General features: G+C 45.0%; 1 protein-coding gene across 5 annotated transcripts; it reads right to left on the bottom strand.

Moving 5' to 3' along the window:
• Positions 1-3,044: 3,044 nt before the first annotated feature.
• DET1 (DET1 partner of COP1 E3 ubiquitin ligase) lies at positions 3,045-18,451 on the bottom strand. 5 transcript variants are annotated; one of them, XM_081124641.1, is made up of 6 exons: positions 16,271-16,507; positions 13,432-13,555; positions 12,463-13,313; positions 10,050-10,237; positions 6,545-6,736; positions 3,045-3,701 (listed from the first exon to the last, which is right to left on the bottom strand). In XM_081124641.1, exons 1-6 carry the CDS (start codon positions 16,271-16,273, stop codon positions 3,512-3,514), a joined length of 1,548 nt encoding a protein of 515 aa, XP_080980767.1. In that variant the 5' UTR covers positions 16,274-16,507; the 3' UTR covers positions 3,045-3,511. The 5 variants fall into 5 exon arrangements, with proteins under 5 accessions (XP_080980767.1, XP_080980764.1, XP_080980765.1 ...); XM_081124638.1 differs by lacking the exon at positions 16,271-16,507 and adding an exon at positions 18,336-18,451 and having other exon boundaries at positions 12,463-13,555; XM_081124639.1 differs by lacking the exon at positions 16,271-16,507 and adding an exon at positions 18,271-18,335 and having other exon boundaries at positions 12,463-13,555.
• Between the last annotated feature and the right edge of the window lie 5,785 nt (positions 18,452-24,236).

The raw sequence follows: 24,236 nt of genomic DNA, 5'->3' as shown, positions 1-24,236 counted from the left end.
TTTAGTTAAGTCATTTTAGTTACAAGAAACTTCCATGCCAGCTGAGGTATGAATGTAGGGACTACAGGAGAGCCAGGAATCTTACAGAAATCCAAGGACAGAAATTCAAGAAGAGGAATCATAACTGAATCTCATGAAAACTGGAAATGAATTGGTGCCCAGCCAGCAGGAACTTCATGATTGAAATTCCTCCACAGGGGGACCTGGCTTTCTCTTTGCACCTAATAATATGCTTTCAACTGCAAAGAACAGAAAATCCAATTCAAAATAGCTTAAATAGTAAGGAAATGCACTGAGTCTCACAGAGCTGGAAATCCAGATGTTAGGTGGGTTTCAAGGCTGTGATCCAGTCAACCATGCCATCTGTGATCCAGGCTCTCTCCTCCTCATTCGGCCATCCAGGTCAGTTTCGTCCTAAGGCGGATACTTCTGGAGTATGATCGTAGGGTGCTGGATAGTGGAAATGTGGGCTATGTGCTCAAAAGAGAAATGTTCCCCCAAAAGTCCCAGAAATCTTTACCTCACATATGCTGTCTGGCTTTGGCCTAGTTCTAATTCTAGTCACTAGCAAAAAGTATAGGACTATCATCATTGGTTTAGACTGCTCAAAGCACATCCATGAAGTCAGGTATGTGGGTGGTGAAAGGAAAGGAGGAGGGATGGGAAAAAGAAAAAGTGGGAATAATTCCTACGTTTTTGGCTCAAGTAAATGGGTAGATACTGAAGCCATATGGGAAATCTTAGAGAAAAAACAGGTCAGTAGTGGGGGTGGGAATCAGGAGCGTTGTTTTGGACATGCTAGTTTTAAAATGCCTACTAGAATCCAAACCAAGATGCCAAGTAGGCCATGGGATATATGTATCTGGAGCTCAAGGAAGGGGTCAGGACTGGAGTGACAACTTTGAGAGTGATCCGCATATAGCTAGGAATGGAGAAATCAACTAAAGAAAGAATATACAGAGGAAAAGTCACGTGAGGACCCAAGGCCAAGGGCTGGGGCACTCCAGCATCTACAGGTAGAGCAGAGGCGGCGGCGGCGAAGCCAGCAAAGGGACCAAGAAGCAACAATCAGTAAAACAGACAGAAAACCAGAAACATGCACTATCCTAAAAACCAAGAGAAGCAAGTGTTTCTGGATACAGAAAGAAATCAAGTTTGTCCTATGTTGGGTGGCTGAATAAGGGAGAGGGGTGAGCCCTGTGCTGGCGACGTGGGCTCACTGGTCACCTAGACAACTGCAGGACGGTGGGGACAGAAACCTACCTGGGGTGGACCGAGGGAAGATGGAATGTGGGAAAGCGGAAACATTTCATTTAGACAACTCTTTCCAGAAGCTTTTCTGTGAAGGGTAGCAGAGGAATGGGCAGTAACTGAAGGGGATTATGGGGCCAAAGCAGGAGATTTTATTTAAAGAAGGAAGATCTTGGAGCACATTTACATACTAATGGAATGACCTATCAAGAGAGAGCTGATGCAGGAGTGAGAAAATAACTGCAGGAGCAAAGACCTTGAGAAGCCAAAAGGAGATGGGTGGAGTAAGGAGATGGGGGAAGGAGCTGGATTTCACAGAAGCAGGGATCACTGTGGGGGGAGGAGGGGGGAGGCAGAGAATGAGCACGGATGGAGGCACATCATGTGGCAGATACGGAAAGGAAAACAAAGAAAGGTAAGTTCAGTCCCACAAGCATGGGACTGCTTTGGGACCCTGCTTCTGTCAGGACCTACAAAGGCCCCAGGAGAACGCCCAGCAATCCCAAGCCCTGCCACTCTCCGGATTACCACCACCGACTTGTCTGGCCCCTACCTCTAGTCTCTGTTCCCTCCAAGCCACCTTCCTAGACTGACGAGCTTTACCTCTATGCAACTCATGTTCTGCCCTACGCTGCATAAAACCCTAGCACCATGCGCAAGACTTCTCTTCAGGATTCAGTCATATTTCCCTGCCACCCCCCAGCCTGTGCTGTAGTCATATTCCAATTGCTGCCATTCCGTGACCCTGATGGCCCTTTTCCTGCTTCTAAGCCTCTAGCATGCCGCGACTCTCCTTGAACTGTCCTCTGCCCTGGTTCACACAATACGCTCCCATTTGTCCAGTGCCAGCGTCCCTTCCCCAGCACGCCTTCCCTCTCCGCCTCTTTATTCCCGTCACTGCTCCTGGGTACTCAGCACTGGAGCTTTTACTGTCTTGCATCCTGATACCCTTCATTTGCCTATTTCTCTCCTCATCCTTAACATCTTGGCACAGCTACCTGACTCATAGTAGGTCAACACAGGTGGTCAAATCCTGTGCTGAATGCTAAATGAGAATGCATTTAGCTGTTCAATATTGAAGATGACAAAATTAGCCAAACTGTTTTGATGGGGCTTAGCGTCTCATCTCCCATTTCTTATGTTCCCAAGGGAAGTCTGGATGCTGAAGGATCCAGGATCCAGCTGTCTGCAGCCATGGCTCCTTCCAAAGCTCCCTTCAAACTCAGATGTTACTACACAAGCTTACTACATAAACAGTGGGCACATTATGAAGATGAAACATAAAGAGCCTGACAAGCCCTCTGGAGGAGAACAGCTGAGAGCGTGACAGAGGATGGTGGCTGGGGGCCGGCAGGTGTTTGCAGGATAGCTGTGATGGCTCAACCATCCAGGAACAACCAGTCTGATCTCTTTAGGGACAACTGGAGCTTGCCAGCTCCCACTACCCAAATTGCAGTACGTGCTAAACAGTGTCTGTTTCTGCTGTGGCTGGAGAGCCGCTCACTCTTCCACCTGCACGACACAGACGGCACAGATGGGAGCATGCTTCCACGCGCGGATGTGCAATTACGCCCAGTCCCTCCAGCTGTAACAGTTACGAGGCGAAAACCCGAGGGAGGGAAACAATCCTGGCAGATGACTGTCTTCCATGCTGGCACACACCACCTATTCTCCCAAGAGCAGCTGCTGGATCCATGGACTCCAGTTCCTTTCACGGCCCTTCCTGGAACCCAGGTATTTGAAAAGCATTTGGTGAGATCAGAACATAAGGCAGTCATCAAACAGGATATATTTAAGTAAGAAAATACCAAGGCTTTATTTTGTTTTCTTATAAAGATAGCCCTGCTTGCTGGCTAAGTAAAAAGGGTGCACAGAGTTCTCATGAGTAAACATGATTTACCAGCTACAGAATGCATACATAATGCCAAGGAAATGACGTGAAGGGGGGGAAGGGGGTAATGCTTTCATCTTCACAGCAATAAAATGCAAACTAAAACAAAAAGTACACGAACTTAATTAGTGCTGGACATTCCCACAGGGAAAAAGCAAGAGGGCTTTAAATCAATCAGTAGTTTTTTGTATACAATAAAAAATTCCATTAGGCCAAGCCCCTCTCACTCCTCTCTGCAGCTCTCCCCATCCAAAGTACAGCGACCCATCTGGAACCCAGAGCTGGTGGTCAGGAGCATTTTCTTTAGAGTCCGTGAGATAAGAAGGGAAACACCTTGGAAGACCAGAACACCCGGCTTTGGTGAGGCGCCTACGTGCAGCAGTGTCGCATATGGAAGTTGACAACATACTCAGCATTAGTCCTCTGCACAGAAATGGCAAAGGGCTCAAAAGGGTGAAAGGTAAAGGCAACAAGGCGTCGCACTGTGTGGTTGATGGGACGGCCCAATAAGCCTGCCTGGATCTCAAACTTGAGCAGACCAGAGTCCCGGGCATAGAACCTGAACAGAACGAGAGAGAGAGAGAAGGGGGGACGGTATAGATACTCACCACCACCTTGCAATCTGCCAATGGGTCATTTCTCTTTCCCAAGACAGCCCTTAGTTACAGCCTTAATTATAGCCTCCCCCTCTCCAGAAGCTACCTGCCCCAAAACTGTCTAGGCCAGGGCTAGAGATCAAGTGTCAGCCATGTGTGCAATTTAAAAATTTCAGGTACCACATTAAAAGAACTTTTAAGGTGAAATTAATCTTAATAATATATTTTATGTAAGCCAATACTGATATCCAAAATATTATCATTTTAATTACAATCAATATCAAATATGTTAATGAGATATTTCACCTTCTTTTTGAATCTGATGTGCATTTGACACTTGAGTGCACACAGCTCAACTTAGCTAGTGGCTACCATACAGGACAGTGCATATCTACATGCATATTTGAGGGTTTCTTTTTTAGGAATAAATTCTTTATTGTATTAAATTTATTGAGAATAAACGCTTTTGGAAGATTTCTCTTTTCACACACAAAAACAAAATACTAAGTAGTTTTTAATTTTTCATCTAATACAGGAAGACTAAAGATACTTCCACCCATCCCAGTCCTTAAATACCTGTAATGCAAAATAAGTGCCCTGTGGTACTAAGAACAACAGATGATCAGCAGGGATGGGGCAGAATTGGGGGATGTTCTAGAAAATGAAGAGCCTGAACTAAAAAACTCTGTAATTTCCCCTTTGGAAAGCAAATATATAATAGACATAAGTATATTCATATCCTTTGACTCAATAATCCCACTTCCAAGAATTTATAACCTCAGAATTTAATTTAAATGAAGTAAATAGTAACAGGAATAGAGATGGCTCCTATAGCATGCACTCTAATGGAAAAATGCAGAAAGACAATAAATGCTCAGTAATCGGGGAATGGTTAAATAAAATATGGTACATCCATGTGATGGAATAGTATGCCCCCATTACGACTGTGACTGTGAGGACTATGTAACAACATGGAAACATGTTAACAAAATAAAAGCAGACTACAAAGTATTAAGCTAACTACCAATACAACTATGTAAGTGTAAACATGCAGCTGACAGACTAGAATGGAATATGCAATAAAGGTGTGAGAGTAATGGCATTATCTCCTCCAATGCTTTTAATATCCTCGCATTTCCCATTTTAAAATATAAAAAATAAGAATTACATTGCTCCTTTATACAGGAGCAATGGCATTTCCGGATGTGTTAATTAGGTTAACCTTTTCAAACTAGAAAGGCAAGGAAGTCAGAAAGGAGAGAAAAGTACCTCATGCTACTTAACCATATCAAAAGAGGCCCATTATATGCTTTTAATGTGTGAAAAACACATTCATCTTACCCACATAGTCCCCAACACACAAAGGGCTTATAATTTAAAGTGAGTTGTTTGAGCTTCTAAATCTAACTACCAGTTTACAGGAAATATGGAGAAATGAGAAAGATAGTAAATACTCCTCCAGGATGCAATGAGCAAAATCTAGAATGTGGGGAACATTACAGGATGAACAACCTGGTTTCTTCAATAATTTCAATGCAAGGAAAATAAAAGGGAAACAGAACCTACAGAATAAAAAAGACTTAAGAAAATAGTGACAATGCAACAAAGGCACCCAGTTTAGATTCTGACTTGGAACAAACAAACTGTAAAAAGAATACTTACAAGGCGACAGGCAAATGTGAAACCTGATTAGATATCTGGTGGTCTCAATAAAGTTTTGTTTTCTCCAGATGAAATAATGGTATTGAGGGTGTACTTTAAGTCCTTATCTTTTAAAAATTCATACTGAAATATTTACGAGTAAAGTGTGATGATACCTGGGAGTTGCTTCAGAATAATCCAGGGTGGCAGTCGCGAGGGGAGACAGTAGTGGTGGTGGAAAGAGATGAAATGACACTGACCATGAGCTGATAACTGCTGGGTAACGGGTATATGGAGGTTTATTATACTCTCCTAGTTTTTATATGTTTACAATTTCCCATAATAAAAAAAACTTCAACTGGTTTTTGGAACTGGACTGCAATTTCCCAAAAGAAATGTTATGAATGGTGATTCATTGTACAGAATTATTTTACTCAAGCCTATTTAGTACAAATGGAAGCTGGATTATGAAATACTAACTACACTGTTTCTATGTGAAAAAGACCCACCTCCAGCACTGGGCTCCAGAAACACACCCACCTCCCTTGAAATAACCCCACCGGTGACAGTGGTGTCAATTCCTCCCCAGCACCTTTTACAGCACACAGAACAACACCAGCTCCCCACGTGGAGAGACAGGTGGGTCTGTGAATTGGATGTCTGGGATGGGGGGATTGATTATCACAGGTTAGTTTCATGGTTCCGGCAATAATACTGAAATATTTACAGGTACTATTATCTACATTCCAAAATTCCCCAAGTGAGGAAGCATGAGTTTCTCCTGGTCCCCAAATCGTCTCTGCTATCTTTTCTACTAGGTAACTGGGGGGATAAAATGATTTGAGCTACATAAAATTGAAAAGTCTGAACCATAAACATTATTATGAAATAGTACTAGGTTACTAAACGGAAAAGTATGGTTTCCCTCCTGGATACCTTTAAAAGGGAAAACACTTACCTGAATTGGATGTTTTGATGAGAAACAGAGTAGAAGCTGTTCATTTAGGAGGCTACTGCCTAACTGATCACAGCACCCACCTCATTATAGAAACAGCCTGCCCTTTCAAGTCAACCCGTAAGTATGAAAGGACACAATCACGGTAAAACGGTGTTGAAGAGAGAGAGGGAAAGCGGGCAGTCTGCAGCTACAGCAGAGCTGCTGTACCTGATCGGGTGATCTCCACAGGTCTTGGGCCGCTCCATGACTGATACCCACTTGTCATCGTAGCTGAAGAGAGACAGATCAAGGTAGGGGCTGCCACTGTAAGACTGGGCACTGATGGGGAGCTGGCCCAGCAGTCGGCGCACTGCCTCCGTGTGCCCTCCATACTTGGCGTTTACAATAGTGTCTTTAAACCTAAAATAAAGCACCGGAGATGAAGGCTGTGTTAGCGGGCACGCATTTGAAACTGACAGACATACGTCTAAAACCAATTCATTCTGTAAATAAAAATCCAGATAGTGACTGAAGTCAGAACTCAGACATTCCAGAAGTCTGGCTTGCTTCAAATACTCTCAAAAAGCAGAAGATGGGATTAAAAATGGGAAACATTACTTTAGTGAAGTTAAAAAAAGACTCTACAAAGAAGTTTAAAATGAGTATAACTAATCTATGATGTATAGTTCTCCTTGGATTTACTCTCCCCAAATAACAGCCCAGACTGCATTAAGGAAAAGTTACTGAGAGCAGAGAATCCTAAATACAGCAGCCTCTCGCTGACTGTTCTTGGGATCAGTTATAAGCCAACTTTCACCAAACATTTTGACAAAGTACTCATTCTTCCTTTGTTTAAATAAACTCTGAGAGCTAGCTACCTACACCCTGCAGAAACACCAGTGTCTAGAAGAAGAGTAACATGGACAGTCACATACCTGACTTATCTTTAATAATAAATAATAACGGAGCAGTTATTTCTCACAATTGTAACAAATACTAAATTTAAAACCCCTTGACCAACTATTTCTATTCTGGAAATTTACCCTAAAGAAGCAATCCTATATGCAGAAAACTCTCTGTGCACATTTAACACGGTATTACTTACAGGAATGAAAAACTGAAGGAAAAATTAAAACTTAAACGGAAAACTAATTTTTACACATTATATAGTAACAAGAGAAATGTTAAATGGTAAGTAAAAGAAGTAGGTTACACTCTGTCTGTATAGTATGATTAAAAACACAAATAACACATAAATTTATGCCTAAAAAGACTGGCAGAAATACATCAAAATGTTAATGGTTGTGTTTGTGTAATGACATTCTGGATCTCTTCCCTTCCTTTTCACTTTCCTATAGCTTCTTAGAAAGAATGTCAACTATCAGTGTGTATTTTTTTTAAAATCTCTATATCAAAGCATATCATATAGTTTAACCATCAGAGGAAAACTAAATAAATTTTTCTTAGTCTGGGGGGAAAATATAACATCTCATCCCTGAAATTAATGGAATAAAAACTAAAAAAATTAAAACCTGAATGTTCCTAAATTTGCTAAGACCAGAAGGACGGATCAGATGGGTTTTGATCTTTGTTTTCACTGTTAACCTGTAGTGCTAGATGGACATTAACACTTTTCGCACTCCCAGGGGGAAGCCTAGCTATCAACACTGATTTTCCATTACTCCTCTTGACAGTCATTCTCACAGCCTCGGGGTAATTCATAAAATTAAACCTTGGGCCAAACAGAACTTACTTCTTTTCATTTGAGCTGAAATCAAAGATCCTGGGCTCTTTTGTTTTCAGCCCTTTTTCAGCAAAGATCCAGTACTGCGTGTCATCAACCACACGCCAACCCGACCTGGCTTCCTACCTCCAGACAGTAAAATGACGGGGGCTGGCCCACGCTTTGTGATGACCACAGATCAAAGCCTCCATGAAAACTACAGGTTGAAGCAGTTCCCGTTCCCCAACAGCACCCATCACCTCCTCTCTCCAGGCTCCCCACTGGGCCTTTAGATTTAACATTCCTTTCGCCTGGTCTATTCTGCCGCCAGATGCCCACACAGGTTGCTCCCTGGCCTCTTTCACAAGCTTTGCTCAAAAATCACCTTCTCAGTGCAGCCTGTGCTGACAACCCTACTAGAACAGAACTGACAATCTCATTAACACACCAAAACCACCAAATGCTCTAACAATTTTAGTATTTCCACAGACGCATCCCTTGTAGAAACCTCCACCCTCCTGCTTCAACCTGTCCAGCTGCTGTCAGTCACCCTGGAACATCCCTTGACTGTCACCCCTGGGATTCTCTCTGCTGCTCTGCGGTGTCAAACTATTTCCTGTCCCATTCTTTCGTGCTTACTGGTAAAACACATCTGCCAGATGCTTCCTTAGAAAAGGTACATGGGTGGTAATTTTTTGAGATAAGAGTGTCTGAAAATGTCTTTACTCCATCAATTATTTGAATGTAGAATTCTAAATTAGAAGTCATTTTTTTCAGAGAAGTCTGAGAGCATGATTTCAATGGTTTCAAGCTTTCCGTGTCGTTACTGGTTATGTCCAGTGCCATTCTAATGACTTACTTTTTATATGTGAGATGTATTTTTTTTTCTGAGAATTTTTACAATTTTCTCTTTATTCCCAGTGTTTCAAAGTTTCATGATGACATGCCTCAGTATGGGTCTTTTTTTCACTGACAACTGTACTGGATATTTGATGGATCCAGTAATATGCTAATAAAGGTTTAATAATTATTTCTCCAAGGGGAAAAAAGTCATAATTTGCAGGACTTGCCAATTTCTGTGGTGTAACTCCCCTGCTGTGGTCAGTTTCAAGGTTGCAATGTGACATCATGAATGTGGAATTTTCAAGAGATGAGCCGTAGTATATCTTTATACAGTATTTTCACCATACAGATAAAACGGATACAAATAACCTCAAGAGCATAACAGTGAAATAACTAACCACCAGTTAGTTAAAGGAGCCAGTGCAACCCAGCTCAAGTGCACCATTAGACGGCCCTGCCAATCTGGAAATTTATGTTCTTCAGTATTGGAAAACTGTCTTACATTATTTCCTACCCTTTATATGTTCTCTATTGCTCCTGAAATCAGCCAGATATCGGAACACCTGAGCAAATCCTCTAACCTTTTTTTCCATCTTTTCTCTCCCATTTTTATTCTCTTATCTTTTTATTCTACTTTCTTGGAGAGTTCTTCAACTATATCTAACAAATTTTAAATTTCTAAAGTGTCACTGTTCTAGGAATGTTCCTGTTCTAATAGCTTCAATTATTTCAGTGACCACAATGTTGTTGCTTTATTGTTTGTTTTATTTGGTCTCTACCTTTCAAGACAAAGGCTTAAGTGACTCATGATCCTTGGTGACTTATTTTCTCTGAAACATTTCTTCTAGCCTATAATGGATCTGTTTTCACTTCTTTTTAACAAAAGATTTTTGAAGACTGTAAAATTGAGCATTTAGAGCCATGTGTTCCCAAGAAATAAAAAATAATTTTAGTTTATATATATTTTTGATGCAGCAAAGTATAAGAAGATGATTAATAAAATGTTACATTAGGATAGAATTCTGTAGGGGAAATGGAATAGATATATGAATTTGAGGATAAGATTGTAGTATCATTTTCTGAAGTAAATGACTATTGACCTAACCGCAACAAATTTAAAAAATCTAAGAAAAATTAAGCATTGTTAAGCCTGGTGGAACAGCTTACCGGCGTTGGATCTGCCTTGCAAAATTGTTGCTGGAAGCTGAGCAGGGAAACTGGACTTCACTGTGCAGGGTGGCATTACGGAAGAGATCACAGAAGTTCTCAAAGAGCTCCAAAAGCTCATCTGATGTATTCTCAAACACAGCGATCACCTCTGTTGTCACCATATTGTACACCACAAAGAAAGACGCCTGCAGGAGAACAGAGAGAGCTAAGGGACAACTGAGTATAATACCATGCCTAGCAAACATCACTTGGCTGAAAATTCAAGCTACAAGAGAAACATGCAAACCCCTGCACTCCAGCACTAGGGCTAAGACATGGCTCCAAGTGGTTCTGGGAAAGGAGGAGGCCTTGGTGGGCTTTATTAATCAAGGGCCTCAGTGTTGCCAGATTTCCCACTATATCTGTGCTGCTAAAATTATTGAATTGACCAGCATATATGTATAAAAAGGTTTTCAATCTTTCATTTCAAACTTCAATATTTTTCCTTCCAAGTGTTTATTCCCTCCTTGCTCGCCAACCCAGCCTGAGACAGATAAAAAAAACTTTCTTAAAATGCCAGATTTAGTTTCCTTCCTGCTGAGAAAGTGATTTGCAGCCTGGAGTTGCCTGTTGACAAATTATTTTCTCTTGTATGTGTACAGTTGAAAGTTCAATTTAGGGGCATTTATTTTTCCTCTTAATATTTCTAACATGCAGAGAGCCACCTTAAGTACACTGTGTTCTAAAACTGCCCAGGCAAGTTGTAATCAAGCAGGGTACTGCTGCTGAACAAATGAAAAATCAGAGAGGCATTTCCATTTCTTTCTTCATAAATGTTCCTTCAGCAAAGAGCATGTGTAAGACACATTTGTGATTTATAGCAAATCTCAGAGAGGGGGACCTGGAAAGCATTCAAATGCTATAGGTGACAAAGCTACCGCTTTCTCCGAATGGGCCCTGGGTGAAGAGTTCTCTCCCCTTTAAACCTCCAGTGCCCTGCTCAACCTAACAGGGGAGCACCAGGAATCCACAGTTTTTGTCACAGTGAACGTGACAGTGTAAATCCATCTGCAAGCTTCCAAAAGGGCTCCAGAAGTTTTCAAAACAGAGATTAGTAGTCCCCCCTCCTATGATTAAGTTTAAATCTCCATTACCAATTTCTGGAGCCATTTGGCCCACCTGTTTTACTAGTAATTAGTCCTTCCCAGAGCTTATATTACATGACTTTTGTGAACCCCCAGAAATTAAATTTGGCTACAAATTAAAGAGGCTGGAGGGTAACCTGAGAATAATACCCCTAATATTAGCAAGGCTTTGTTTTGGATGTACTTTTTCTCATTAACCTTATTGGAACCCATCAAATTAAACTGAGGAAGGAGGGAAAGACAACTAGGGCAGAGAGACTGGGTTTAAAGTTACAACCTCTAGTAAGCAAAGCGCAGAGCCCTTGTACTGTTTCTGGCTACAGCCTATAACAGCAATCAGAAATAAATACGCCCTTCTTTAGCAAAGGAAAAAGAATAATCTCAAGTGCAGCGATTATAGACATCTTACTCCCTCCAAAACAGAAGGTAACTATAGCTCAAACCTAAATAAAAGATGGACTCATATCCTTTCTATAGACCTGGACAACACTTTGATCACATTGGGGTTTCACCAAGATCCACCATAATTACATTAATATAGAATTACACAAACATCTACTAAGCTTCCCTCCAGGACAAATTGGCAAGTACAAGACAGGAGGCTACAGGAGTCAAGGGCTTCACCGCCCATCTCCCATGACACACAAGATGAGCTAAATGCTCACCCATGATGGCTTCACGGGTGACTTCACCAACAACATGGAAGAGAGAGAGTCCGGAAAAAAATCCTCTCTAAATCATGCTACTTCTTTTTTAAAAATATATCTTTATTGATTTCAGAGAGAGGAGCAGAGAGGAAGAGAGAGAGAAACATCAATGATGAGAGTCACTGATTGGCTGCCTCCTGCACAGCCCCCACCAGGGATCAAACCCGAAACCTGGCCATGTGCCCTGACCCGGAATCAAACTGAGATCTCCTGGATCCTAGGCCGACACTCAACTGCTGAGCCACACCCGGATGGGCAACTACTCCCCATTTTTTAAAGAATTCATAAACTATGATTCAGAAGAATAATGACAGAAAACATTTTACCACTGATGGCTGGTAAGGTCTTAGGAGACAATGCCCTGTACATGTCAACGGCTTGAGATTTAGCTTCCATTTACCCAAAGAAATACTTGTGGCCAGAGGAAAATGGAGCTGTTTTAAGTTTGAGCCCTAGGATAGCAGAAACTTAAGGCTACATAGAACATGTATTTTTGAGAGGTTGGCTATACACAAAAAGAAAAACCGTCACATTCTGCCAAGGAGATCAGGGCGTAACAGGCAGGAGAGCACCTCATACCTGAGATGGATCTGTGACCCGCAGGGTTACCACGTCCTCACTAGTGTACTTGATAAACAGATGATTTTCATCCAGAAGCTGCATTTTCCACATGCGCAGCTGCCGCAGTTGGTCAAAATACTGAAAGAAGCGCCTCTTGGCCATCGCACTCCCATCCTGCTCTGCCCGGCGCCACAAGTACACGAGCAACCGGTGTTTCAGGGAGTTGATGAAGGGGTCCCTGAAAGGATTGGCCATGCCTGTTTGACTGTCCCGCTGTACCTCAGGGAACACAGCTGATACCGTGAGCAGGTCGTCCTCATAACAGAAACGGCCGATGGTCCTCACGTCAATGAAAGTGCCTTCGGGAGTCACCTGGAAGACATGGATGGTCTGCTGCTGCACCGACAAGATGGCCAGGATGTTTTTGTACAAGTACAGCCCTTGGTTATGTGACAGGACCACTTTGTCACACTTGAAGGTGCGTGTATCACATAAGCGGCCAGTGTGGAGGTCAATGATGTGGAGGGAATAGTCCTCCAGAGGGGACCGTGGGTTAGGGGTCACGGATTCGCTGTTCCGATACACCTCATAAAAAGGAGGGTGAGGTTCGTCCGGGAGGTAGGCAGCCGAGCCCACGATGACACACCGGCAGTCGTCCGTGAAAAGGCTGCACTCCCGGTTCAAGTGCTCTCCATTGGCCGCTACGTTGGTGATGTGCAGCAGGGCAAAAAACCGCTCAAAGAGCCGCCCGCGGATGTTGACTGACCGCTGGTCATTGCCATTGGACAGGATCTCCCCCTCATAGCCCTGCAGCAGGTCCTCGGCTGCCTGGCAGCCCTGGTACTCATAGATTTCAAGGGAGGTCTGGTCTGAAGAGAAAGCAATAAAGTAGCGTCCATCAGGTGAGAATTTACGCAAGAAACAAGGTGGCTTTTCAACGTTGACAACCGTGAAGTTGGGGAAGACGTTCTGGTGGAACACACGGACCTGATGCCAGTGGGTGCCTGCTTTGCCTGAACTGATCCGTCGGCGTTCCAAGCGGTGAATGACATTTTGGTTCTGGATTCTTCGAGGTTTGATGGTGGAAACATGATGATCCATTATCACATCTCTACATGGAAAAGTCAAGTAGAAGAAAATAAAACAAACGCTACCAAAACATATACAAGTCAAACAGATTTCCCCCCTTATACCCTGAACCTAGGAGCTCCCAAGATGAGAGTGATCAGCATTTCTCCTTCCCAGATTATAATCAGGAAGTGGTCCCGATATTTCTGAGTCTAGACACAGGTTTGAGAGAAGGACCTAATTCAACTGGAATATCTTCAAAGCATGCTTAGCTGTTGGAAATAGTCAACAAGAAAAAACCTATGACTGCATCAAATTTGTTCAATATAAAAGTCATATTCAATATACACCCATATACACACACACACACACACACACATATATATTTGTTGGGCTATTAAGATGTCCATACTACCCAAAACAATCTATAAACTCAATGTAATCTATATCAAAATCCCAACAGTAATTTTTGCAAAACCAGAAAAATGCATCCTAAAATGCACATGTCACCTCAAGGAATCCCAAAAGGCCAACAGTTTTGTAAAAGAAAACAAAGATGGAGGACTCATACTTCCTGATTTCAAAACATATTACAGAGCTAAGGTAATCAAAAAGTATGGAACTCACATAAAGACAAACAATATAATGGAATAGAGAGCCCAAAAATAAACCTTTGTGTGTATCAGCCTGAGATTCACGAAGTTCAGAGAACACCAAATATAATAAACCCAAAGAAATCCATACATAGACACATCATAGGGAAACTGTAAAAAACTAAAACACAAAGTAAAAATCCTAAAAGTAACCAAGTATTACATTACTTATAGAGAACAAACGTCTGTGGATTTCTCATGAGACACTATGGACGACAGAAGGAAGTGGAACAACATTTTTAAAGTGCTGAAACGAGATGCCTGTTTCATCATTCAAATCTCAGGTAAAGTAGCAACTCTTCTGAATTTTTCCGAGTACCTTACCTAAGGCAGTGCCTTTTTCCATCCACATAAATCTATTCTTTTACCCTATTTTACTTTCCTCAGTCCTTATTACTTTCTGAAATTATCTTATCTTTTTACTCTACGTCTCCCGTACCAACTAGCTGGGATCTCTTCCAATTCCTCACTGTATCCCCAAGCATCTGGCAGTGCCTGAGGCACAGTAAGTACTCATAAATATGTTAAATGAAAGAAAGCAGCAACATCTGACATGGGCCTTGAAGGATAAAGAATTTGCCAGGCAAAGTAGAAGAGGAACATTGCAGAAAGAAGGTAGTCTACAAAACACCGTAGAAAGAGTATGACATGGCACCTCTGAGAATCAGAATAATTCCAAGTGGTTAGAGCACAGAAGAAGGAGTCATAAAAGAGAAGCCTAGAAAAGCAGACTGGAGCCAGAATGGAAAACACTTTCCATTCAAGCTTTTACAGGTTGTAAGCAGGTAGTGACTGGACCCAATCTGTACTTTAGAAATAAAAACATATACACAATGGGGTACTTATTTATATTCTGTCTCCTCCTAACATGCATTTGAAATCCCTTATATAAGTATATATTCTATCTAATCCAGTTAAAGATGTGCAAACCTCTGTGACTGAGCAAATCAAGTTTATCAAACTGCTAGTCACACTCATTAATAGGGCCTTGAAACCAATTTAGTGGATATACTGATTTTTTTTTTTAAAATGTAACAAAACAGAAAATATCAAACTGAATTACAAATAGTAAGAATAAGCACTGTTTTTGCAAAACTTCTGATTCAATTGTGAGATATAAGCACTGGATGACGATATAAAATATAGTTCCTACTACAGCAGAGATTGCGAACTACTTCCCTCTGACCAAATCCAGCCTGCCCACCTGTTAGCCATACCTATTCACTTACATGCTGCCTATGGTACTTTTGCACTGCAAAGGCATAGCTGATGAGTTGAGACACAGACTACTTGGCCCACAAGCCTAAAATATTTACTATCAGGCCCGCTGCAGAAAAAGTTTGCTAACGCCAGATCTTGAGCAATGGTACCCAAATGGGGCAATTTTGTAATATCTAGAGACATTTTTGGTTGTCATAAACTGGGAAAGAGGAGCACTATGGGAGTCCAGCAAAAAGAAGCCAGGAATGTTGCCAAACATTCTACAGTAAAGAAGACAGCCCCTCACATTTCCCCTAAAATGTCAACAGTGTTAAGGTTAAAAAACCCTGACCTAGTGAAATACATGCACATATCTATAACATGAGACATATACAAGAATGTCTGTTAGCAACAGCAAAAACTGACAATACCCCAAATGTCTATCAGCAGCAGACTAGATAAATTTATCCAGGCATATTCATGGAGGGAAACCTTACGAAGCAATGGATTAATGCACTACGGATCATTATAACCACAGATGAAATCTCAGAATACAATGTTGAATGAAGAAAGCAAGCTGTGATTCCTTTATATAAGTTTCAAACAACCTCCAGCTTAAGCATATAAACATATATGGTATACAATTATGAAAAGCAAGGCAATTATAAAAATTCAGAATAATGGTTATCTCTGAGGAGGTCGAACAATGGGATACAAGCTGGGGACACACTGGCAACTCCAAGGGTGTATTTTTTCTTAAGCTAGTATTGATTAATAGATACTATTATTCTTTTAAAATATTTTTAAAGCATGTACTTAGAATTTTTTTTTAATTAGAAAATGATCATTATAAATGGAAAACAAAGGATAATAAGATGAAACCAGTGGTAGACAGAAATGGATACCATGAGGACCTGCAGAGCTGTAAAGCTTCTACTTTGGTTCTGACTTTCTCAGCACACAGGCAAAGAGGAAAATACAATCTATGGAATTTGCACTGCCGATAGGATAAAAATGTAGCTGCTGGGGAAAAATCACAGCTCTTTGCAGCACTGGAGTTTAAAAGAAATCTCTCGTGAATTTTCACAAAGGACCTTAGCATGATAAAGTGGGCCATATCCTACACATCTGAACAATACTATATTGAATTTCATAGCTACTCCTTGTAACACGTGGCTACTTTGACACAGTCTAAAAAAACACTCTATTAAGGTTTCATCATTTTCAAATACCAAGTAATGCAGAAAACGGCCTCACTCAATCTCTGCCCAGGACACACTCAATCTCTGCCAACCTACTATGAGGGTTAGAGTGAGAGACGACGGCCAGAATGGCATAAGAGAGGCAGGTAAGGCCTGGGAATGGGAGAAGGAACAGGCATTAGGTTAGACAACATCTACCTGACTAACCTCACATAAGAATCAGATAAAATAAACTACAGTTGTTCAACTTAGAAAAAAACACTGATCATTTTGAGCAAAGTAAATGTTTAATTCTAAGAAAACTAGTGTGCATTTCACGTCTACATTGCCGCAACAGTTTCCTATGTGGTCTTCCCTAAATCCACTGTTGTCCACTGCCAATCCACTCCACAGCCAGAGTGATCTTTTAAAAATGTTTTTGTGCCGGGCCGGGCGCGGCTCAGTGGCTGAGCGTCGACCTAGGATCCAGGCGATCCAGGTTCGATTCCTGGTAGGAGCACATGCCCAGGTTGCGGGCTCGATCAATGACTCTCTCATCATTGATGTTTCTATCTTTCTCTCTCCCTCTCCTTTCCTTTCTCTGAAATCAATAAAGATACATTTTTTTAAAAAAATGCTTTTGTGATCACAATCACATCTTTCCTCTATGGATTAAAACAGGTATCTTCCCATTACTCGTCACGATAATGGGACAAGTAATGGGAACCAAAGGTCTCAGCTCTGCCTCTCTGGCTTCATCTATTAAACTCTAATCATTTCTTCAACAGGTGTCCTACCTCCTGCCTTAGAACCTTGGCACCTACTGTTAACCTCAATCTTAAAAAAGCTGAGTTAGCCGTGGCTGGTTTGGCTCAGTGGTTAAAGCGTCAACCCTGGGTCTGAGGCAACCAATGGACCGATGTGTGTGTGTCCGTGTGTCCCCCCCTTCACTCTCTCTGAAAAGCAATGGAAAAAAACATCCTCGGGTGAGGAATTAAAAAGCTCACTCTCATTTCAGATATCAGCATTTTACTTATACCTGCGGCCTAAGTGCTGAGTGAGGTCCCGCCAGGCCACAGGCATTACATTCTGTAGCCCAGCACGCTCGTGACCCCTCTTAAGCCTCCCTTCCTGAACGCTGCACCTGCCTCAGGTCTGCAAGGTCTCTGACTCAGGCACCCACAGGGACTGTTCCCTCTGCCTCGGATGTATTTCCTCTGGCCCTGCCCATCATTTCTCAAGTGCCATCTCCTTCGTGAAGTCTCCTATGACCGCCTGTCTGTCTCCTCCAGAGGAGCTGCCACAGTTTGCTTGCACGGCTAGGTGCTGACTGTGGGGCTCCCCGACTACACTGTACTCTTCGGACAGGAAACCACCGCGTCTGCCTAAGTCCCCTCGGTGTCCTCGGAGCCGGCGCTGGGCTGGCCCAGACTGTGCCTTCGGTGCCTTATTTACGGAACAAAAGCCCGCCCGGCCGACTCGGCCCTGGCCCGGCTTGGGGTACGAAGCAGCCCTCTCTCCTGGGCTCTCAGCGTCCCCATGGGGGCAGGTGCGCACACCCCTCAGCCGCTTGTGACAGCTCCGAACCAGGTAGAGTCGAGACGCCCCAGGGGGCGCCCCCGGAAAGAAAAGCCCGGGGCGGGGCCTCAAGGGGAAGGGAACTATGGGGAGGGCCGCGGCCACGGGGCCTCCGTGTCACGCGAGGGCAGCCCCAGGGCAGTCACCTGAGGCGGCCTCGGGGAGGGCCCGGCGGGCTGGGAGGATGGGCTGAGGAAGGAGGAGGCCTCACCTGTCGGTCCCGGCTCAGAGGGCCGGGGCTAGGACCCCCGGGCCCGCTCCGCGCGCGCCTCCCCCGGCCCCGCCCCCGCCATGCTTCGGGACCCGGCGCCCGCGACCTCAGGCCCCGCTTCCGCGAGCCACCGGAAGCGAGAGGCAGCGAGACGAGACGCGGGGATAGCGCGGCGCCGGCACTGAGAACTCTCACAGCGCACCCTGGTGTCCGGAGGCGGACAGGAGCCAACGAGGCCCCGTCGGTGGGCTCCCGTGGCAATGGCTCTGCGCCTCCTGAGCCCGTATAAATTAATGTTTCACCTCTTGATTAGATGCGCCATTGCATTAGCTGAGAAATTTACCGGCTTTCTGTGGTCTTTCTAGACAGTGAGCGCTTCTAGGGCCGGGACTGTACTTACCGCCTGCACGCTCAGTGGCTGTGTATTTCCTAATACACCCAGTGGCCGTAGAGTAAAAGCTTCTTGCACAAAATTAATCCCACAACCTTTACTTGACTTCCACTTACGTTGTCTCATTCAGTTTCTTACAAGCCGGTTCCCCCCTGGGAACCTTTGCTTTGTCCTACTTCTGGACAGCCAGCCCCCCAATTCTCCGGTCAGCCTCCTTCAGAGCATTGAGGGCTCAGGGCAAATGTCACCTGTTGGGTGGCTTCCCTGAGGGCTCTCATCCCACTGCCATCACGCTTTCTTCACGGCACTCACCACGATCTCATCGTGCTTGGTTTATGCCTTCAATTCAGAATGCAATCAAGAGCCACGGGCAGGCCTGGAGCAGAGGAATAGCACGAGCAGACTCATGGGTTGTGTTTTTTCATTTTACGTATTGATTATAGAGAGGAAGAGAGAGAAACACTCATCTGTTGTCCCACTTATTCATGCATCATTGGTTGATTCTTGTATGTGCCCTGACCTGGGATGGACCCTGCAACCTGGAAGACACTCTAACCAACTGGGCTACCCGGCGAGACAGACAGTGTTCCAGAAGGTTCACTCTGGCTGCCACGGGGAGAGGGGGCGATTGAAAGACCAGCCAGAAACCTACCGCAATAGTTCAGTCAAGAGACGGTGGTGGCCTGGATTGGGGCGATGGAAGTGGAGGTGGTGAGAAGTGGTCAGATTTCAAATATATGTTGAAGACGGACTCCGCAGGACTTGCCCGGGGTTGGATAGCAGTGTGGGAGAAAGAAAAAGAGAGGCGAAGATGTTCCAGGGTATTTGGCCTAAGGAACTGTGAACGCTTTTGCTCGAAAAGTAATAGGATATTCGGATTGGGCTACGTTTGAAGCCAGCTCCACAAAGACAGGGACCATTTCTGTATTGTAGCTATTGATCCCCCCCAAGGGTTAGTTAACACAGTGCCAGGCGCACAGGCACTCGACAAAGATTGGTTGAATGCTGGTAACGGACTTTTGTACGCACAGGGGTGACCTTCAGGCGCACCAGATGTCCCACTTTATTTCCGTGGCTCTTCAACCTGCCTCTCCCCGATGTTCTCGTTTCTAATTCCCTGCCACCCCTCCCACTGTCCTCTTACCCTGCAAAGAACACTGAGACCTGGGCTGCCGCTGCACCTCCATCTCCTGCCTCCTTTGGCCCTCTCAGGAGTCCCCGTGTACACAGGGTCCCCAAGCGAGTGGGAAGATGGAGCGATAGGGAGGGACCTGAAGGGCTTGAGAGCTTTCTCTCCACTCACTCCCGTCCTCCTGTGGCTTTTCCGCCAAGGCTTTTAACAACTCTGCCTGCCCGCTGCATTAGCCACAAGAGCAGGGAAAGGGGGAAGTCAGCATGAGAGCCTCTCGTTCTTTCTCCCTTTCTGCAAGAGGCTGGCAGAGCTCTTTTCACCTCTATGTTATGGCAGACATTTCTTGCCCAAAGGATTATACCCCCATCAGCATCAGCAGTCTCATTACCACCCATAGCCTTTTAATCAAAACAACTGCAATCACCATTGGGTACATGTTTACTGCCAATTATTTCACCTGCATTATCTCATTTAACCCCCTAGCTGGCCCTGCGAGTTAGGCGTTATCTCCACTTTACAGATGCAGAAACTGAGGCTGGGTTTCACTTGATGCCCGCCCCCCTCCCTGTATTCGCTTTACAAGGCTCACTTCTTCATAATAAGCGATTTGCAGGAAATGCTCGGTTTCTGCTTCAGATTGCAAACCCAAATTCTTATCAACTGTCGGCAGAGGTCCCTTCCCTCCACGCTCTCGGCTAACTGCTCCCTGCCCCGGGGGTGGTTTTGCTTGATGTCTGGTCACCCTGCAGCCTTCAATCTCGACACTGCCTCTGGCACCTACCTCATTTTTTCCCTGTGCCACCAGGGTGCCTTTACACAGTGGCTTCACCTGTCTGTTCTGCTCAGACACTTTCCAGAGCACAGGCCCTGTGCCCGGTGTGGCAGAGCCAAGGTCAGGATGCTGTGATTCCTGCCTCAGAAAAGCCTGCAGTCGCCCTGGCTGGGTAGCTCGGCTGATAGAGCATCGTCCGGATACACCACGGTTTTGGGTTCCATCCCCGCTCTGGGCACGTCCAAGAATCAACCAATGATGCACAGAAAAGTGGAGCAACAAACCGATGTTTCTCTCTCTCTGTCTCCCTCTTTCTCCCCCTTCCTCTCTCTAAAATCAATCAATAAATAAAAATCTAAAAATAAAGAAAAGCCTGTAGTCTAGTTGGAAAGATACAATAGCTCGTTTCGATTTGATGAGGTGAGCGCTCAGTGGGAGGTCTGTGCAGGGTGGGTGGATGGGCACTGGACCCAGAATTCCCAGACGAGATGCTATGGGGGGTGCTGAAGGAAAGGTGGGGACAGTGCTCAGGCCGTAGGGCCCAAAGGGGCAAAGGTATGAGATTTGAGACATCGAGTGGACAGGGAACAAAGGGCAGTTTGACCTAAGGGTGAGATGGGCAGGGACAGCGGGCTCGGAGGCTGACTTTTCTTATCTCTAGAAGAGGAATAATGCATTTCCTCAAACAATGCCAGATGCGGCCAGGTATTCAATCAATCGCTTCCACGCCCAAGTAGATTAGAAACTTCTCAAAGACAGCTACCGTGTCTGAAAATTATAGCCATCCCCATACCTCACCTGGGCACTGGGCAGAATAAAGTCTGCATGGCACAAATTGCTTTGGATTGTCCTAGCGCCTGGCATATGTTAGAGGCCGCCTAATAATGAATGAGTGAATGAATGAATGAATGAATGAATGCGTGAAACCTGACGTCTGGGGCTCTCCACCTTCTAGATGTGTCTGAGATACAGGGTAAGAGGAATGGAAGGAGAGGAAGGAGAGGCAGAGAACACACCAGCATTGTCCTTCCTGTAGCCATAGCTGAGCTCTGCAGGGTCTGTCCCATAAGCCAGGGGTCCCCTGGGTGCCTCGGAGCACCCTGTTCCACCTTCCACTCTCAGGGGCAGGATAAGGGAGAGTGGCTGGAAATAAAAGGAGGAGGCCGGGGGCTGAAAGAGGCAAAGCCCAGGGAGCATAAAAAACCTTAGCTGCAGGGAAAAGCACTCTTCTTCTCATAAAAGCAATGAAATTAGAGGTAATTGCGAGACAGAGATTCGATAAGGCCGGGAGGCGCTCAGGTGAGGGGGGCCAGGACCGGCGGGGGCGCTGGAACAGCTGGTCCTCCCCTCCAGTGCCAGCAACCGCCCTCTGTCGTGATGACTGAACAAACAGTCCCTCCCGGCCCCGCACCCGCACCCGCACTGCCCTGTAACGGGGCGGCTGAGACGCCGGAGGAGCTGGGTGGCCTGGCCATCCCGCAAGGCACGAGCCTCCTCCCAGCCACTGTACACCCATCTCTATTTTTTTTTTAATTTACAATGAGCATGTTTTATTTTAATGATTAGCAAAATCAGTGCAGATTATGCTTAAAGTAGCAACTGCACCCCCGTGTTCATTGCAGCGTCATTTCCAACTGCCAGGACCCAGAAGCAGCCAAGCGTCCATCACCAGCTGGGTGCTTAGAGAAGATGTGTACACAATGGAATATTACTCGGCCACAAAAAAGAACGGAGGGCTGCCACGGGCGGACCTTGAGGGCATTATGCTAAGTGAAATAAGTCAGGCAGAGAACGGCAGATACTGTAGGATCTCACTTAGATGTGGGAGAAGAATAGAAACGAAACCAACTCACAGATACAGAGAACAGGCTGGTGGTTGGGGGGGAGGGGCAAAATGGGGGTAGGGGGTCAAGAGGCACAAACTTCCAGCTATAAAATAAATAGGCCCTGGGGGTGTGACGTACAGCTTGGTGACTACGGTTCACAATACTGTTGCATATTTGAAAGCTGCTGAGAGAGCAACTCTTAAAAGCTCTCATCACAAGAAGAAAAACTGTGCAGCTCCGCGCGGTGACAGACGCTAACTAGGCTTACCGTGGCGATTATTTGCACCGTGTGCAAGTATCAAATCCTTATGTTGTACACCTGAAGCTAATAAATACATTTTTTGTATGTCAATAAACTGGAACAGGGAAAAAACGGTAAGTTGAGAAAAACACTGAGTTTTCAAGCTGCTTGTAATGCCCCTTTTTCCTCAGAACAATGAGCATCTCAGGGGGACAGATGATGTCTCCTTCCGTCCACAGCCAGAGATGCTGCTGTCTCCCAAGCCCCTTAGGTGAGCACCTTCTACGCACAGGTCGCCTGGCTCTGCACTGGGGGTGGCGGGCGCAGGGAGGGGACACAGAGCAAGATGAGAACCTGTCTTCAGTTCGACTGGAGTAAGGGACTGAGGGAGGAAATTCGACAGAAAGAAAAGCGTGGGGATCTTCTGAAGGCAGTCAGCTGCTAAGAACCTGGGGATGGCCTTCTCACCAATACGGGCAGGTTAAAGAGACGGGAGGAGGGCAGCGAGGAGTGGGGACGCCTCCCCCTGCCACCTTCACAAAACATTACTGTCTGCTGGGGGCTGGGCCCCTCGGGCATCTGATAAGGTTGTTGAGTTGGCTGAACACCTGCCCTGCCATCTGGCACTTTCGTCCTCTGGACAGGGCCACCCAGGCCTCCTTGCCCACCTCTTCAAAAACAGGCTGCAGGGGTCCCGAATACTTGCCAGCAAGAATGAATCCCTCCCCTTCCCCCACCCCCCGCCAAAGTGCCAAGGGCAGATTTCTGTGTTCGAAGGTGACATTTCAGAAATGCTTCTTTGACCTTGTGAAGAGACAGGTCTCTAGCAGTGACATGTGCTGGGTGGGGCCTGTCTAAGGCCTCTGGTGCTTTACACACTGGTTGATTCTGAGCCCACTGAGAAAACAGAGCAGTGTCGTCGGGGGCTGGAGGGGCAGAGTTTAAACAACGCAGCCCTCTCTCCCTATCAGCGGCCCGGGACCATCAATCATCTCAAACGCTGAGCTCCAGGAGCTAGCTAATCGGCTGTGCAATCTCTCGCCCCGCCTGTCCTGGGCTCTGGAAACCACAGCATTTGGGGAGAAAGCCCAGTACCTATGTTAGCAAGTCCTGTTAGGCTCTGTCTAGTGGCACATGGCCCAGCTAACGTATATACTTAGCTGTTCCAATAGCGTTCTGACTGGTGTTAAGAAAACAATCGGGGCTGCGGGAAACGTCCTGCATCCTGGCCTATGCGCATGTGTCAAACGTCACCCAGCGCACACTTACATGTCCTTTATGCATGTGCTCTCTATATATTATCCCTCTAGTTATAAATCTAAAAGAAAAAAATCTATTTAAAAAAAGGAAATGCAGAGCTGATTGATGCGAAGCTCTCGGGTTTAACACCTCACCCCACAACCAAGGGCCCCGGGGGTATGTGCACAATTGTACCCGGATTCCTGCCTGCTGGGAGGGGGTCGAGGGGACGACAGCCGCAAGGTGGAAAGAAGTGAAATTTGGAGAGGGCACATCTATACTTGAATCTTTTTTTTTTTT

This window comes from Miniopterus schreibersii (assembly GCF_964146895.1).
Source record: "Miniopterus schreibersii genome assembly, chromosome: 22".
NCBI classification, from domain to species: Eukaryota; Metazoa; Chordata; class Mammalia; order Chiroptera; family Miniopteridae; genus Miniopterus; species Miniopterus schreibersii.
Note: the sequence above shows the minus strand (reverse complement) of the source record. Positions and strands in the feature narration are given on the sequence as shown.